General features: G+C 44.1%; 1 protein-coding gene across 1 annotated transcript in view; it reads right to left on the bottom strand.

The window, feature by feature from the left end:
• Positions 1-15,410: 15,410 nt before the first annotated feature.
• Positions 15,411-18,952, bottom strand: part of slc40a1 (solute carrier family 40 member 1) — a 37,479-nt gene continuing 33,937 nt past the window's right edge. The window contains exon 8 of the mRNA XM_080198837.1: positions 15,411-17,660. Coding sequence (XP_080054963.1) covers positions 17,335-17,660 — 326 coding nt within the window. The 3' untranslated portion in view covers positions 15,411-17,334. The remainder of the gene's footprint in view (positions 17,661-18,952) is intronic.

Raw genomic sequence — 18,952 nt, 5'->3', positions numbered from 1 at the left:
ATAGAAGTGCACTGACACAATGGACTCAATGACCTCCTTCCGTGCTATGATTCTAAATGTGTGAATGTTGTGTTGTTCAGGCAGAGAGCTGTATGGTTTGAGAATGGAGATCCTAAAACTTGATGTCTGTGTCGATATGCACAATCTTCTTGGAGATGTAATTGGACACACTCCACAACATTTAGGAAGAAGGAAGTTTTCTGGAGCAGTGCTCTAGACGGTACTAAGAGTAGTAAAGCGGGGTGACCATCAACAAACAAAAAAAGAACAGGATAAAGTCAATAGGAGTTCTGTAATCACCGGAACTGTATTTGTCATTTAGGTACCAAAGGGACACAGAGGAAGGGGGCAAGGTACTGAAGAGCAAGTCATTACCCATGAAGGAAGCAGTACCAATACAATAGGTAATTATTTAATGAAAGTTCTATTGTCATGGGACTATAGAAGTCAAGTTTAATCAATCTAATCTCATAATTTAACTCCTTAAAACTGCCCGTATTATTCTGATGAATCTTCAGTGACAATATATCCTTCCTGAAATGTAGTGTTCAGAATTGCTTACTCCAACTGTGCCCAAACCAGGGCTTTATGTTGCTGACACATGATTTCTACCCTTTGTATTTTATTCCTCTACATATAAAGGCCAGGATTCCATTAGCCTTTTGGATTATTTTCTGCAGTTGTTCATTATGTTTAATGATCTGTGTACATGGATCTCCAGTCTCTTTAGAACCTTTAGCTTTTCATCATTTAGAAAATTACCTGTTCTATCCTTTTTGGGTCCAAAGTGAATATCCTCAAATTTGTTGACATTGAGGTTCATTTGTGGCAGTTTTTCCCATTCATTTAATCTATCAACATCTCATTTTAAGGTTATATTTACATTTACAATGCTTGCAATTCCATCTTCTAAGTCACCATTAAATACATAGATCACTGCGGGACATCAATCACATACTTCCAGTTAGAGAGCCTTCCTATTACCTCTACTCTGTGTCCTTTACTCAATTAATTTCTTATCCGGATCAATAATTTTCCTTCAGTTCCATGAGCTCCAACTTTAGCAGCAGTTCCTCACTTTATCAAATGCCTTATGGAAGTCCACATAAATGATATCCATCGGCCTTCCCCTGTCCACTACTTCAGCCACTTCTTCAAAAAATTCAATCAGATTAATCAGGTACGGTCTATCCTTTGCAATGCTGCCAGGCCTGGTCCTATTCACATGAAACCTCGTAGAATTTGCTAGTAAAGAAATTATGACCAGCTAGTCAAGTCCAGATCTCAAACAGGCATTGGGCCTGTTGGTTTTGAATACATTGTGCACACCATCATTTGTATTTTTGATCTTGCTGCATGATAATGTCCACCATTACATTATCAATCACTGCCAGGTTTTAATCAGCGCCACAAGAATGTGTGCCTGATTTAAAATTACCTTTATGAAATGTTATTTTTAGAGAGGATGTGAAAATGCAATGTCAAAGCAACCAGCATGTGATCACCACCCAAGGAAAAGGGGAACCACTTACATATTCTAAGTTTCTACTTCTTGAAAGGATATTCGGCTTCCCACAATATTTGACTTTATCTCCTGAATAAGCAGAAAAGACAGCATGAATTTACTCGTGATTCAGCAACAAGGTTAACCTCAAGATCCATTTGTCTGTTTGCATAGCACTTTCAAGACTTGCACCAACAACGACCAACTGAAAGAACAGGAGCAAAGTTGATGTGGTATTTTTAAAAGGATAGGCTTGCAAACCAAGGAGGTACAAACAAGGGCTTTATTGGAAAGGCTGTTAGGATAGACCACCCATTTGCCCACGCAAAGAACCAATGATGCCATCTGGACACCATGTGATCAGTCCCTTAAAGTGCCCTTGTTTTTACTTGGAACAACATGAATACAAAACAGAATACAATTTGAAATGGTTGAATTTGATATTGTTCTAGCACACTGTTTTCACCTCCATTGCATCTATTCTAACAGTGTCACCTTCTATTCCAGTATTTCTAATACGTCTTCCTTTTTTCTCATCTGAGGATTTCCCTCCATCCTCATTGACATGTCCTTAGCTGTGTCCATTTCATTTCTCACCCTTACACCTTCCTCTCAGAGCCATGATTGGGTTCCCCTTGTCCTCTCTTCCCACCTCAGCATTCTCAGATTCAACAGACCACCCTCCACTATTTTCATCAACTCCTGCATGATACCACCATCAACCTAACTTCTCATTGGTTTGTCTTCCAGCATTCTGAAGGGAGTGTTAATTGTACAACACTCTGGTCCAATCCTCAATCACCCCCAACAACCATCCTTGACCAATGAGATACTTGCATGCATTCACATGAGATGAAATATTTGTTTTTTATTTTATGCATTCCCACTGTCCAAGACCCCAAACATTCCTTCCTGGTGAAACAGTGATTTACAGCAATCACAGCAAAACTGGCTTTGCCAGCATTAATTGTCCACCCCTAATTACTCTTGAGAAGTGGAAGTGAGTGGCCTTCTTGAACTGGTGCTGTCCATATGGTGGAGGAACACCCACAGTTAGGAACAGTCTGGATCTTGATCCAGTGACAGTGAAGGAACAATGATATATTTCCACATCAGTGTGGCTTGGAGGGAAACTTCCAAGAAGTGGTGGTGGATAGTCAGAAACTTTTTCTCAGGGCGGAAGAGTCAATTACTAGGGGCCACAGGTTTAAGGTGTGAGGGGCAAGATTTACAGATGTATGAGACAGATTTTTTACACAGAGAGTAGTGGGTGCCTGGAACTCGTTGCCAATGGAGATAATGGAAGCAGATGCAGTAATGACTTTTAAGGGGTGTCTTGACAAATACACGAATAGGATGGGAGTAGAGGGATATGGTCCCCAGAAGGGTAGGGAGTTTTAGTTAAGTCGGGCAGCATGGTCGGTGCATGCCGAAGGGCCTGTTCCTGTGCTGTAATTTTCTTTGTTCTTTGTTCCCACGTATCTGCTGCCTTGTCCTTCAAGATGGTAAGGGTCATGGGTTTGCAAGATGCTGTCTAACGAGGTGATTTCCAGCAGTGCCTTTTGTAGATGGTACAGAATGCTGTCACTATGTGTCGGTAATGAAGGAAGTGGATGTTTGTAGATGGGCTACCAATCAAGTCGGCTGCTTTGTCCTGGATGATGTTAAGCATCTTGAGTGTTGTTGGAGCTGCGTTCATCTGGGCAAGTGGAGATAATCCATCACACTACTGACTTGTGCCTTGTAAATAGTGAATAAACTTTGAAGAGTCAGAAGGTGAGTTACTTGCCATTGACCTAGCCTCTAACCTGTTATCATAGCTGTAGTATTTGTATGGCTGGTTCAGTTTAGTTTTCCATCCATGCTAGAGCCCAGAATGTTGATAGTGGGGGATGCAGCAATGGCAATGCCATTGAATGTCAAGGGTCGATGACTTGATTCTCTCTTATTGGTGATGGTCATTACCTACACCTGTGTGGTGCAAATGTTACTTACCACTTGTGAGCCCAAGCCTGGATATTGTCCAGGTCTTGCTGGATTTGGACATCAGTATCAGGGAAGCCGCGAATGATTCTGAACATTATGTAATCATCAATAAACATCTCCACTTCTGACTTATGATGAAATGAAGATCATTAATGAAACAGCTGAAGATAGTTGGACCTAGGACATTACATTGAGGAATCCCTGCAGTGATGATTCTGAGATGATGGACCATCAACAACCACAACCATCTTCCTTTGAACAAAGTAGTACTCCAACTAGCAGAGAGCTTTACTCCCCAATTCCTTTGATTCAAGTTTTGCTATGGCATCTTGATGCCATGTACAATTAAATGATGCCTTGATATCAAGGGCAGTCACTCACACCACACCTCTAGATTTCAGCTCTTTTTGTCCACATTTGAACCAGCACCATAATGAGGTCTGGAGCTGAATGGTTCTAAGTTGGCAGACCCAAACTGAATGTCAGTGAGCAGGTTAGTGCTAAGTAAATGCCACTTAATATACTGTTGATGTCCCCCTTCCATCAATTTACTGATGAAAGAGAGTAGATAGATGGGGTAGCAATTGGCTGTGTTGGATTTGTCCTTTTTGTGTCCAGGACATACCTAGACAAATTTTCCACATTATTGGGTAGATGCCAGGATTACAACTGTACTGTAACAATTGGCTAGAACAAGAACAAAAAAAAAGCTCGGGAAACAGGCCCTTCGGCCCAACGAGCCCGCGCCGCCATCTTAACATTACCAGTCCCCCCCTCCACCCATAACCCTTATCAATTGTTTTATGGCAATCCACATTGAGGGAAACTAATTTAGGGACAATTTATTACTTCCAATCAGCCTAGTAGCACATCTTTGGGGTGTGGGAGGAAACCGGAGCACCCAGAGAAAACCCACGCAAACACGGGGAGAATACGCAAACTCCCACAGACACTGGCCCAAATCCATGTGTCTGCACAGCAGACAGTGATAGTCACTGAGCTGTCGTGTTGCCCAGCATCTGGTCCAGTTTAAGCACACACTAACGACATGAAGCACTAGGCCAATCTCGAACATTCAAGAGCAGCCTAAGTACAACCCATCGCGTGTATGCCCCTCGTTGGACAACAAGGCGGACCGACTTAAAACCTGTGAATTAAAAGAAAAAAAACATTATTATCATACCATATCCATTTACATTACCAGGGACGCCCCAATGCTAATGAACCTTATTTAAAACAATCTCCTATATCCACCCATCTCCAACCCACTCATGTGCCTGTCTAAGTTACTCTTAAACAACTCTAGCGTGCTTGCCTCCACCACCTTACTTGGCAGAGCATTCCATACCCGCACTACCCTCTGTGTGAAAAACCTCCCTCTAATATCTGTGTTATACCTCTCCCCCCTCACCTTAAGCCCATGGCCCCTCGTACTCTGTGTCTCTAACATAGGAAATAGCTTGCCTCTGTTTACTCTATCTATACCCTTCATAATCTTATAAACCTCTATTAGATCCCCCATCAGTCGCCATCTTTCAAGGGAAAACAGCCCCAATTTCTTCAATCTTTCCTCATAACCCAGTCCTTCCATTCCAGGCAACATCCTGGTAAACCTCCTCTGCACTCTCTCCAGAGTCTCCACGTCTTTCCGGTAGTAAGGCGACCAGAACTGGACGCAGTACTCTAAATGCGGCCTAACCAACGTTCTATACAACTGCAACACTAGACTCCAGCCCTTATATTCTATACCCCTTCCTATAAAGGCTAACATACCATAGGCTTTCTTCACAACCTTCTCCACTTGTACTGCCACCTTCAAAGATTTGTGCACTTGCACCCCCAGGTCTCGCTGTGATTCTATACTCTTTATGGGCTTACCCTTTATCATATAACTCCCCCCTACATTATTCCAGCCAAAATGCATCACCTCACATTTATCCGGATTAAACTCCATTTGCCATATATCTGCCCAATATACCAGCCTATCAATATCCCGTTGTATTGCCAGACTCTGCTCCTCACTGCCTGCCAATCCAGCCATCTTGGTGTCATCAGCAAATTTGCTGATCACACAACTTACTCCATCTTCCAAGTCATTTATATATACTACAAAGAGAAGAGGTCCCAGTACTGAGCCCTGCGGCACACCACTAGTGACAGACCTCCAGCTAGAAAAGGACCCCTCCACTACTACTCCCTGTCTCCTCTTTGCAAGCCAGTTCTCAACCCATCTAGATACCTGACCACGTATCCCATGAGCCTTAAGCTTTTCAACCAACCTACCATGAGGGACTTTGTCAAACGCCTTACTGAAATCCATATAGACGACATCAACGGCTCGTCCTTCGTCGACCGTTTTTGTCACCTCCTCAAAAAATTCTACCAGATTCGTAAGGCAAGACCTCCCCTTTACAAAGTCATGCTGCGTATCCTTAATCAGATCGCAACAGTCTAAGTGCTCATACATCCTATCCCTAAGAATCCTCTCCATCAACTTGCCTACCAGTGACATCAAACTCACCGGTCTATAGTTACCCGGGTTATCCCTCCTACCCTTTTTAAACAACAGTACCACATTCACTATCCTCCAGTCCTCTGGGACCTCACCTGTGTCCAAAGAAGAGACAAAGATTTGCGTCATAGGCCCAGCAATTTCATCTCTCCCCTCCCTAAGCAGCCTAGGATAAATGCCATCGGGCCCCGGAGATTTATCAGTTTTAATACTACCTAAAAGCCCTAACACTTCTTCCCTCATAATCGATAGATCCTTCAATTGGTCTACTGCTCCCTCGATGACCGTACCAGGCATCAAGCCCCTTTCCTTCGTGAATACCGACGCAAAGTATTCATTCAGGATCTCCCCCATTCCCTCAGAGTCTAAGCACAATTCCCCTGAGAGGACCGATTTTTCCCCTAGCCACCCTTTTGCTCCTAACATAGGAGTAAAACGCCTTTGGATTTTCCTTAATCCTACCTGCCAAAGCCATTTCATGCCCCCTTTTTGCCCTCCTAACTCCCCTTTTGAGATCCATCCTACTCTCTCCATTCCCAGTTGCTTAGACCTGACATACGTCTCTCGTTTCTTCCTAACCAGGTCCTCTATATCTCTAGTAATCCACGGCTCTCTAATCCTACCTTTCCCATCCTTCCTCCTAACCGGCACATGCCTTTCCTGCACCCATTTCAGTTTTCCCTTGAAAGACTTCCACATGCCTAATGTGGACTTGCCCTCCAACAGCCTATCCCAGTCTGTATCCCTAAGCTCCTGCCTAATCCAGCTATATCTAGCCTTCCCCCAGTTTAGCACCCTCCCCTTAGGACAGCACTCATCTTTTTCCATTTGTAGCCTAAAGTAGACAGAGTTGTGGTCACTATTAGCCACATGTTCACCTACTGCAACCTCAACCACCTGACCCGGCTCATTGCCCAGAACTAAATCCAGTATAGCCCCCTCTCTAGTCGGGCTATCTACATACTGCTCCAAGGACCCTTCTAATACACATCTTATGAATTCCTCCCCGTCTGAACCCCCAGCTCTAGGCACCTCCCAATCCACCCCAGGGAGATTAAAATCTCCCACTACAACAACCCTGTTCTTCCTACACTTATCCAAAATGTCTCTACATATACCCTCTTCCACTGCCCGTGGGCTGTCAGGCGGCCTATAGTACACCCCTAGCATAGTAATGGCTCCCTTCCTATTCCTCAACTCCACCCACAGAGACTCAATTTCCAACCCCTCTATGTTATCCTCCCTCTGTGCCGCTGTGATGTGCTCCCTAACTAAGAGCGCCACTCCCCCTCCTCTTTTCGACCCTCCACTGTCACACCTAAAACACTTATACCCAGGAATATTTAGCTGCCAGTCCTGCCCTTCCTTTAACCACGTCTCTGTCACTGCCACCGCATCTAAATTCCTCACGAACATCAAGGTCTTAAGTTCATCCATCTTACCTGTCACACTAGGGGGCATGACAGGTTCTGGTCTTCAGTACAAGTGTCAGAATATTGTCAGGGCTTTTGCAGTATCCAGTGACTTCAACATTTTCTTGATATTGCATGGAGTGAATTCAACTGGCTGAAGATTATTATCTGTGATACTGGAGACCTCCAGAGGAGGCCGAGATGGATAATCCACTCAGCACTTCTGGCTGAAGATTACTGCCAATGCTTCAGCTTTACCTTTTGCACTGATATGCTGAACTTCTCCATCATTGAGGACAAGGATATTTGTGAAGCCTCCTGGCAGCAGACTTTGCAGGATTGACAGGGCTGTGTTTGCCATTGTTTTTTTCCATGAATTCTTATTAGGTATTCACAGGTGAGTTTGCGTTGCAGGGCTTGTCTTGCTCACCAATGTGATAGCTACATTGTTTATCACCTATTCCCAAAGACAATCTCCATGTTCTAATGAGAATGGCATCTTATAACAATATGCTAATTACCTAAATTAATTAATTTTGATATTTGTAATATCAGATGTCGATGCTGGGTGGTCCACCAGTTTCTATTCCTTCTGGTGGCTTGCTAGGCCATTTCAGAGGGCATTTAACAGTCAACCACATTGCTGTGGCTCTGGAAACACATGTAGGCCAGGCCAGGTAAGGCCAACAGATTTCCTTCACTTGAGGGCGTTAGTGAACAAAACTGTTTATGACAGTCATCAATGGTTCCATGGTGAACATTTTATTGAATTCACCACCTGCTATGGTGGGATTCGAACCCAAGTCCTGGGTCTCTGGATTACTAGTCCAATGTCAATACCACTAAGCCACCACCTCCACCAGGGCCAGATTGATTGTATCCCGGGCTGTTGGAGGAAGCCAGAGAAAATACAAATCATTTTCAAATCCTCATCAGATACTGGTGAGGTCCAAGATGATCAGAGGTCATCAAATGTTGTGCCCATTATTTAAAAAGGTTGTAAGGGATAGGCTAGAATGAGGAGGTGGGGGGGCAGAGAAAAAGGTGATCAGGATCACCCAAGACAGCTACCTGCTCCTGTAAAGCTCCTGTGTCATCCTGATTTCCTGGAATATTGCCGTCAAAGGGGCTGAGGAATTGTTAGCTACATCAGGAACACCACAAGAGGAGTTTCTGGGGCCTTCAGATTACAGCTCTTCTATCCTTTCAATGCCAACTAGTCCCTCCCTGTGCTCCTGGAGAGCTTGTGCCCCTGGGAAGGGCTTCATTCATCAGAGGTTCATCTCACCTATGAGATGAGAGCTGATGACTGAGGTGATGGTATCCAGGTCAGCATGTACTGCCTACATCCAGTGGGTAATTTGCTGCTTGTGGCTCATCACGTGGGTCACTGCTCTCTCACTAGAAAGAAGTCATGTGCTCAAACTCTAGAGACATGGCATTACTCATAGCATGGATATTTTCCATCAACTAACAGCCTCTGGGAATTTGACAGATTTCCACACATTTCTAGTATCTACCACTTTGCTCATGATTCCCTAGGTTCATTATTCATTTGCAGTTCAGCATTGCTGGGTCCTTCTTCAATCCTCCAATAGGGATTAGCCCCAGATTTCACTGCCTCCATTAGCTGCTCATGCACATCTGTGCCATGCTCACCAAAAGGTGTCAACTTTTCCAATACTGCACCAATGCCCACTGATAAGCAAGGGTGCACTAGAATGACGTGATGCTGACTCTTCAGATGATGGCTCTGAAACCTCATGCTATTGCCTTGTCATTTTGTCATCCCTGGTGGGAGAGTGATGTCAGGGTTCCACTATCTCTTTCTGCTCATCATTGTATTTCTCACTGGCCTTAGGTACACCAGAGGTTGCTCATGTCATCGGGTTCATTAAATGCTTCCATGAAGCAAGTTGCTCTCTGTGACCTCTACACCACCTCACCTTCAGCAACAGAATGCTTGAAAAAAAACCCACTTTACTCCACTCCCTCTTCCTTCACCATTATCAGCACAATGAGCAAGGGAAATTCTCCTCCAGTTCATCTCCATTCCCTGCATTGTGAGTTTGTTTCTGCTGTAAGCACAGACATACACCCTGTTACTGATCTCTCTTAGCCCAGCCACACTCATCATTCTGTACCAATTCCAAGGTCCAACATTACTCGACTGGAAGGCCTGTAGCTGGGACCAATGTACTACTGGTAATGCAGCGATCAATATGGACTAACCAGTGGCTTCTGATGTGAGGCTGTTAGTTATCTCACTGTGAACACGGTGTCTGATTGTGCCTAAAGCCAGGGCTGTCAACTTTGTTCCATGATACATTAGTACCTTTTGTAACATCCAGGGCTATGAGCTTGCTACAATAAATTTCATCTACCTTGCCAGATCTCAGCACATCACTGAATCACTTGAGGCACTGCAACCAAGTTTGTGTGACCATCCTCCAACTGCTAACATCATCTGCAACCATGCCTCCTTGGCGAGACTTGCTAGCCTCTTCCTTAACTTCTGACTGAGAAAAGTACCCCTCTCCATGTCCTTGTCTTCTGGATGAGCACTTGCAGCATGGGATTACTGAACTTGGGAACTAATTGCAGCATTTCTTGAAAGCAAACTGTGATTGCTCAGTACCTGTGTGTGTGAAGACTTTAAGCTGAATGCTGCTGTCCCTTTAAATATGCCACCTGCGTTTCAGCTACTAGGATTTCACCCCACCCACTTGCTGCCTGTTGCTGGCTAGCTCCCCTGCCCAATGGCCAATAACTGGACACAACTGGCAGCATCTGTTTCTGCATCCCACCTATTGTCTGACCAGCCATGCCAACCAAATTGGGCACCAACATGGGGACGTCTTCTGACCCAGTAAAACTTTCTCTTTCCACTGATAATGTCTGACCTACTGAACATTTCCAGTATTTTTTGTTTTGAATCTACATTCTGTTCCTATGCATTCCCAAGTCATTTTCCTTCCTCCTTGACCTTTCTTGGTATTTTGCAACTTACTGACACAGTCTCAGAAATCATAGCTAGAAATTTCGCCAGAGTTGTCCTTGATCCGCTGCTGAAACATCACCAGAACTGTTTCGGAAATACTGCATAAACGTTCCAGCAAAATGTGGTGCTTTACATCTGTAGTAACATTGAAAAAATGCCCAACTATATTGATGAAACTGTGGTGCAATGTATTAGGACACGGACTACCTACTTCTGTAATAAGGCCAAAAATCTTCTATCTCTGGTAAATGTTCTTAGTGATAAATTAGTTCAACCAGATTTGTGAAAATGGCTGGCATCGTCTGACAGCGACGTGCATCCACAGCATCAAGTAGTCCAGAATTTGGCAAGTTCATTCAGCCAGAATGATAACTTAGGGAATTATAGGAGAACATGACTAGAATAATGGAAATATTATCCAAGTTTGGAAGAAGCTATATTTCTTGGAGATCATGCATAGAATATAATGAATGGGATTGAGAGGTGTAAGTTACAACATCAATGCAAGTTGTCACAAAAAGAGAAAATGCTGCATGCACAAAACAGGTCAGGTGGCAACTGTGGAGAGAGAAAATGTTAATGGGCTGTTTGTCTAAATTCCAGGTTGTTCTGCTGTCAGTGCTAAAAGGAGGTCATGAGCTCAAGTGGACAAACAGTGATACCCTGGGTGGAATATTGCCAAGGTTGGTTGATCAAGAAGCTGCCCCCAGGATCACAGCCCATCTGAGGATGTTGACCTCTGAGCTGCCAACACAATCACAGGACCATTGGTAGAGATAGTCATGGCTGAGGCTGCAGGACATAGAAGAGGGTGGTTCAATATTGAGGCTCACACAAAGACCAGATCATTTTGAAAATTTCATGTGCCAGGATCAAGCAGGCAAGGAGGGACAAACCATCCTGTGACAGTTTCAGAGCTGTCATGGCTACTCCAGAGCCTATCTTTGAGCCATGGAATAGCCATTAAAGAACATTTCCCCATTGCTGGGAACCATGAGGAGGCCTCCACAGTTTACCTGGCAGTCTCCTGATGTGGTAGGGGTCCTGTCTGAAGTAAAATTCCAATGCAAATGGAAGTAGCCATTCATTTGTTAAAGTTAACATAGAACAGTACAGCACAGTACAGGCCCTTTGGCCCTCAATGTTATGCCGAGCTATGTCCAATCCCAAGATCAAGCTATCCCCTCCTTATAATTCTGGTGTGCTCCATGTGCCTATCCAATAACCGCTTGAAAGTTTCAAAAGTGTCTGACTCCACTATCACAGCAGGCAGTCTATTCCACACCCCAACCACTCTCTGAGTAAAGAGTCTACCTCGGACATCCCTCCTATATCTCCCACCATGAACCTTATAGTTATGCCCCCTAGTAACAGCTACATCCACCTGAGGAAATAGTCTCTGCACATCCACTCTATCAATCCTTCTCATCATCTTATAAACCTCTATTAAGTCACCTCTCATCCTCCTCCGCTCCAAAAAGAAAAGCTCCAGCTCCCTCAACCATTCCTCATAAGACCTACCCTCCAAACCAGGCAGCATCCTGGTAAATCTCCTCTGCACTCTCTCCAATGCTTCCACATCCTTCTTATAATGAGGTGACCATAACTGAACACAATATTCCAAATGTGGTCTCACCAACGTCGGTATAGTTGCAGCATAACCCCACGGCTCTTAAACTCAAACCCCAATAATAAACGCTAACACACTATAAGCCTTCTTCACGGCTCTATCCACTTGAGTGGCAACCTTCAGAGATCTGTGGATATGAACCTCAAGATCTCTCTGATCCTCCACATTCCTTAGAACGCTGCCGTTGACCCTGTAATCTGCATTCAAGTTTGTCCTACCAAAATGAACCACATTTATCATGGTTAAACTCCATCTGCCACTTTTTGGCCCAGCTCTGCATCCTATCAATGTCTCTTTGCAGCCTGCAAGAGCCCTCCACTTCATCCACTACTCCACCAATCTTGGTGTAGTCAGCAAATTTACTAACCCACCCTTCAGCCCCTTCTTCCAAGTCATTGTTAAAAATCACAAAAAGCAGAGGACCCAGCACTGACCCCTGTGGTACACTGCTGGTAACTGGCCTCCAGTCTGAAAATTTTCCCTCCACCACCACCCTCTGTCTTCTATGATACAGCCAGTTACTTATCCAATTGGCCAAATTTCCTTCTATCCCACACCTCCTTATCTTCTTCATGAGCCTACCATGGGAACCTTATCAAACGCCTTACTGAAATCCATGTATACGACATCAACTGCTCTACCTTCATCTACACACTTAGTTATCTCCTCAAAGAATTCAATCAAATTTGTGAGGCAGGATTTACCCCTCATGAAACCGTGCTGACTATCCCAGTTAAACTGAATCTTTCCAAATGGTCATAAATCCTATCTCCCAGGACCCTTTCCATTAACTTACCGATCACTGAAGTAAGAATAACTGGCCTATAATTACCAGGGTCATTCCTATTTCCTTTCTTGAAGAGAGGAACAACATTTGCCACTCTCCAGTCCTCTGGCGCTATCCCTGTAGACAGTGAGGACCCAAAGATCAAAGCTAAAGGCTCTGCAATCTCATCCTTTGCCTCCCAAAATATCCTAGGATGTATCCCACCTGGTCCGGGAGACTTATCCACCCTCAGGTTTTTCAAAGTTGCTGATACATCTTCCCTCAGTACATCTCCTCCTCTATCCTATCAGCCTGTATCACACACTCCTCCTCAAAAACATGGCCCCTCTCCTTAGTGAACACCGAAGAAAGGTATTCATTTAACACCTCACCTATCTCTTCTGACTCCATGCACAAGTCCCCACTACTATCCTTGACTGGCCCTAACCTCACCCTGGTCATTCTTTTAGTTTATTCATTAGTCACAAGTAGGCTGACATTCACACCACAATGCAGTTACTGTGAAAATCCCCAAGTCGCCACACTCTGGGCCCAATTTTACCATTTTCATTCTAAGTGCTGAATCTGGACGTAATGCAAATAGAAATCTGCTTTTAGGCACTCCCATACGCACTCAGACTGGAAAAAAATCATCCGCAGTTCTATTTGTGCTGTGGGCAGGGCTTAGCGCAGCCAGAACGATCAGAGCTCTGAACTGCACATGCGCAATTAGAAAAAAAGTTGAAAAAGTGCACCTGTGTCAGATCGCTCCTGAGCCACAGAAAGCGGCCCGGGAGCAACAAGCGGGAGCAATAGCCCCCACACACATCATTGCCCCCCTTATCCACCCACCCCACTACCCACACACATCACCCCCACCCCTACAGCATCACTGTCCCCCTTATCCACCCCCCTTCCACCCACACAGATCACTGTCCCCCTTATCCACCTCCCCCACTACCCAGACCAATCACCACCCCTGCCCCCCTCCCCTCCCCTGCCCCCCTCCCCTCCCCACCAATCACCCGCAGAGTGGCAGCGGACCCCCCTGCCCCCCCCATCAGAGATCCATCTGCTACCCCCCCATCAGAGATCCATCTGCTCCCCCCCCCCACCAGAGATCCATCTGCCCCCCCCCCCCACCAGAGATCCATCTGCCCCCCCCCCCCAACCAGTGAGCAACTGGGTCTCCCCCCACCCCCCGAGATACATCTTATTCATCTCCCTCCTCCCTACCTCACAAACAATGATCTGGCCTTACTCCCTCCCCCCTCCCCCAGAGAATGGTCTGGCCTCACTCACCACCCCCCCCCCATAGAACAATCTGGCTCACTCCCCCCCCCCCCCCATACAATGATCTGGCCTCACTCCCCCCCTCCATGACAATGATCAACAACCCCCCCACCACCACCAGACAATGATCGGCCCTCTTCTCCCCCCCACCCAACCAGAGATGCATCTGACCCGCCTCCTTCCCCTCCACCCGCCCCCCCCCCCCCCCCCACCCCCCGCAACCGGACAACGATCTGACCTCACTCCCCTTCTCCCCCCCCAATTGGAGAATGATCTGACCTGCCTCATTCCTCCCCCCCACCACCGATCCGAGTCAGGAAGCCATTGGAAGCTCAGAATGTGTTCTTCAGAAGCTGGAGCGCCCGATTCAGACTTTTGTTTAGCAGGTCTATTACGGTCTGGTGGTAAAGGGGGGAGTACTGATAAAGTTGGATGGGCAGTTCATTAATTCAATTTAAATGCATGCAAATGCAGTTAAATCGTCATTGCGCCCGTTTTGGGGGCGAATTGGATCACCGCCATTCCCGGGTTTCGGTAAAGTGGCAATCTGTGTGTATGCAGGCATGGATCACATTAATGGCCTCACACCCGACTTTAACACGGTTTCGCGCCCATTTAACAATGGTAAAATCGAGCCTTCTGGTGCCTGTTCAGGTACACTGAGGGAGAATTTAGAGTGGCCAATGCACCTTACCAAGTGCCATCTAGTCCTCACCAATTAAGCTCTCATGCATGCACTTTCCAGCAGAAGTCATTGGATAGTCACTTGGTGGGATGGTGGCACGTTCATTAGCATTACATCTCATAGCACCGTGGACCTGGGTTCAATTCCAGCCTTGGGTCACTGTCTGTGGAGTTTGCACATTCTCCCCGTGTCTGCATGTATTTCCTCTCTCTGTCCAAAAATGTGTGGGTTAGGTTGATTGGCCATGATAAATTGACCCTAGTGTCAGGGGATTAGAAGGGTAAATATATGGGATTATGGGCCTGGATAGCTTTGTAGTTGGTCCAGTCTCGGTTGGCTGAATGGCCTCCTTCTGCACTATAGGATTTCTGTGACTTCTATGAAAGCAATCACGAGTGAGAAGCTGGCTGACGTGTCCTGTCACTCCCTAGCACAGGAATGCTGCAGTTGTGAAAATTGTGTTGCTGCCACCCAGCAAAGGCCAGCTAGGTCAGCAGGGGACGGAACTGAAACTTCAGTTTTGTATGATGCAATTCCCGACCAGATGGGGAATTTACCAACTGAACCATGATGTTCAACAGTAAAAACAATGTACAATATACCACCACGACAAACTCGTAATTTTATTTTAGCAACATTTTATTTAGCAGCGCATTCAATTTCAGAAACTGGCTTTGGAGTGTTTAGTACATGTATTATTTTTATAAAGTTTCAGTTTTCATCCAAAGAGAGTGATAAAATAAAGTAGGAATCGATTTCAAAGCATTGGTTAACATGCCTCCATTAGGAGTACAGAAATTTAACTTCAAACCCTTGTACAACTTATAAATATTGACTGTAAAAGATTTTTCCAAATCTATACTTATAAAAAAACCTTGGGAACTTTAGAAATTTTAATTCAAATTCAATTTATGATTATTGTTCATAAATCACAGCAACTAGAACTGTACGTAACAGATTTTTTAGTCAGTCTCACTGTAACACAGGGTTGATGTTCAGTAGCTGCATCTGCACTGATGGTATGATGCTCACTTTCAAACAAAGACTACCAGAGCAATGAAGAATGCACTCTCTTCTCATTTAAGTTTTCTAAGCATTAGGATCCTAAACTTACATTAGGCTGCTGGATAATATGCTATAGAACAGGCCCACATCTCCTGAACATAATTAGGGGAAAGACATTACTCTGATCGCCGTGCTTGATGACATTTTTGTTTTCAAGTGGATTTATAGTTTCACTTGAAACAATGACCAGAGGAAATCGTCTTAAATGTAGTTAAAATGTTAATATATATAGCAACGACTGCAATTCTCCCTCTCCCCCACCATTGCCACTCAGATTCCAGTGGATTAGGCCAATACCTGAAAATTAATGATTGCCCATATAAAAATTACTCGTTTTCCAAAAGCACCATGGATTTTAATTTGAATGGAGTATTATGTCATAAAAACATTTCAAGCAGTTTGGTTAGAAAAATCCCTTTTGAAGATATTGGAATCTGATTATTCTATTCTTACATTGACAAGAGAAGGAGCAACATTACATTTGGCATTAAATGCATTGTCAGCTTAAAGTTTTTAAATCCAACACAGCAATGTTCTCGAAAATATTCGCATCTTCCGTACACCCAAAAACTCTCAGCAAATTACTCAGCAAATAACTCTCAGCAAATTTATTTCAGAATTTCATCTGTGTTTAATATCGAGACACAATTTAGCTGGGAAGATTTATTGCTCCCTTTAAATTGTGATTTTTTTTTCTCTGACATATTAAACCACAAGTTGGCCAAGATTTTCTGGCCCCATTCCTGCGGTGGGTTTTCCGATGGCAGAGGTGGCCCACCATTGGCTAGCGGCGGCATCTTCTGGTCCCACCAAAGGCAGTGGTGTTTTCCGTGGCTCATCGGCTGCACTGCCAATGGCAGGCCACCTCCACTAGCAGAAAGCCTGCCACGGGGTTGGGGGGGGGGGGGGGGGGGGGGCGCCAGCGGGGTGTGGGGGCAGAAAATCCCAGCCATTAGTTTGAAAAATATTATTGGCACTTAGGCAAACGTTTTCTTTAATGCTATTAGAATCAAAAAGGTGGAAGTCAGATATACAAATAAATGTTTAAATGATCATATACCCTTTATCAATTCTTGTATCATGAAACCATGTTAAAGGTTAGCCCAAATGACATCTCACTTGACAGATTTTGATCCAGTTAATATCAATATAAATCATGCAGTATGTACATTCAAACCTTCTGTTGTTTTCCCAGACACATAAAGGCACATTCCTCAGACAGCTGCTCACTTCTGAAACTGCAAATGAACTCCAGTATGATATAGCTCATGCCATAGGAGATATCTATTTCAGCTTTGTTTGAAAAATATTGCTGAATGTCATATGTAACAAAAGGAACATACAAAAGCTAAGGAGAATCTGGCCTTTGTAGGATTCTGTACATTACTTGAGATGTCTGAACTACTACAAATATAGCTATCCCGAAAATATAAGCCTATTGGTTATAAAGCATAGGTCAAAATGAGGGATTAATTACTACTCAAGTGCTAACTGCCACACAATCACTTATTTTGGGATTGCTGGTCTGAACTGTTGGGCCTTTGGAGGTACATGAGAACAGCTGTCTGCCTAATGATTTGTAAGCAAATTTGAAATACATCATGTGCCCCATAGCAACAAAAGAAGTGGAAATGATCACAAGAATGCCAAATGCTTCTGGGTTGGGGGCCAGTATTACCATGATAAAATGCACCAGATCTAAGAGGTAATTCATGGAATCCTGTACACCATTTATGATCCCCCGTTCTGATTCATCCACATTTTCTTGAATGAGCTGCGTGACTGTTAAATCAAAGGACCAAAGCCCTGGGGAAAGACAAGTAAGAGCTGCCATTAGTTTCATAAATTTGAAGAAGTGCTCAACTCTATATGCAGAAGAGGGCCTGATAGAATAAAAAATGCAGTACAACCTATGATTATTTATTATACAAAAGAAATGTATAATGTCTTTATAATAGACTTCTTTCACACACATTTCACATTCACAAATTCCTGTATCTTTCATTTTTTTCAGAACATGTCATAATTCAGGATCGTGCATACATTTTCATATCTTTTCCTTGTTGTTTCAATTGTCCAAATAAAATTGAAATGAAAGATAAAATATCTCCAAATGTATGTTAAGAACATCCTTTTTCAGCAACAGAAAAAGGCCATTGGGCCTAAATTTGTTCCTTTTCTTATATTCCCCAAGTCTATCCTTCTTCTCAGCAAAACCATCATTCCCTTTTTTCTCCATAAACATTGCTAATGTCTCTGGAACTCATTTATATAACAATAATCTTCCTATGATTAGATGATCAGAGTTTGTACAAGACCAATACTTTATACAGAAATAATGCAACCTGTTTTAAGAACAAAATCAGCCCGGGAAACAGGCCCTTCGGCCCAACGAGTCCACGCCACCATCTCAACACCACCAGTCCACCTCTCTACCCATGACCCCTATCTAATGTTTTATGGCCATCCAGATTGAGGGAAACTGATTTAGGGACAATTTATTCCTGCCAATCAGCCTAACAGCACATCTTTGGGGTGTGGGAGGAAACCGGAGCACCCGGAGAAAACCCACGCAAGCACGGGGAGAATGCGCAAATTCCCACAGACACCGGCCCAAATCCATGTGCCTGCACAGCGATCAGCGATAGTCACTGAGCTGTCGTCATGCCCAGTATCTTGTCCAGTTTAGGCACACACTAACGACATGATGCACTAGACCAATCTCGAACAACCAAGAGCAGCCCCAGTACGACCCATCGCGTGTGTGCCCCTCGTTGGACACGAGGTGGACCGACTTAAAACCTGTATGCACATTGTCCTGTTGTTAACACAACTTTATTTATCTGCTTTTTCAAATTGCTGCTAACACTGTGCTGATAGTTTCACAAAGATATCCACTATCATCTCTAGATCTTTATCACTTTAAAATTACACATGACAAAATCTGTATAAAATTGGCACTTATTTCAGCATTTCATAATTTCAGCAGACTCTAACCTGTTTAAAATAGAAGGAATACCACTTCATGTTAAAATATTTTCATGTGTCAAATGATATGGCATAACATTTACAAGACTTTTTGATCCATATTTTCTACC

Source organism: Carcharhinus amblyrhynchos, chromosome 11, assembly GCF_965287045.1.
Source record: "Carcharhinus amblyrhynchos chromosome 11, sCarAmb.v2.hapA, whole genome shotgun sequence".
Taxonomy (NCBI): domain Eukaryota; kingdom Metazoa; phylum Chordata; class Chondrichthyes; order Carcharhiniformes; family Carcharhinidae; genus Carcharhinus; species Carcharhinus amblyrhynchos.
The sequence above is the reverse complement of the archived record's forward strand: the minus strand, read 5'-3'. Positions and strand labels throughout refer to the sequence as shown.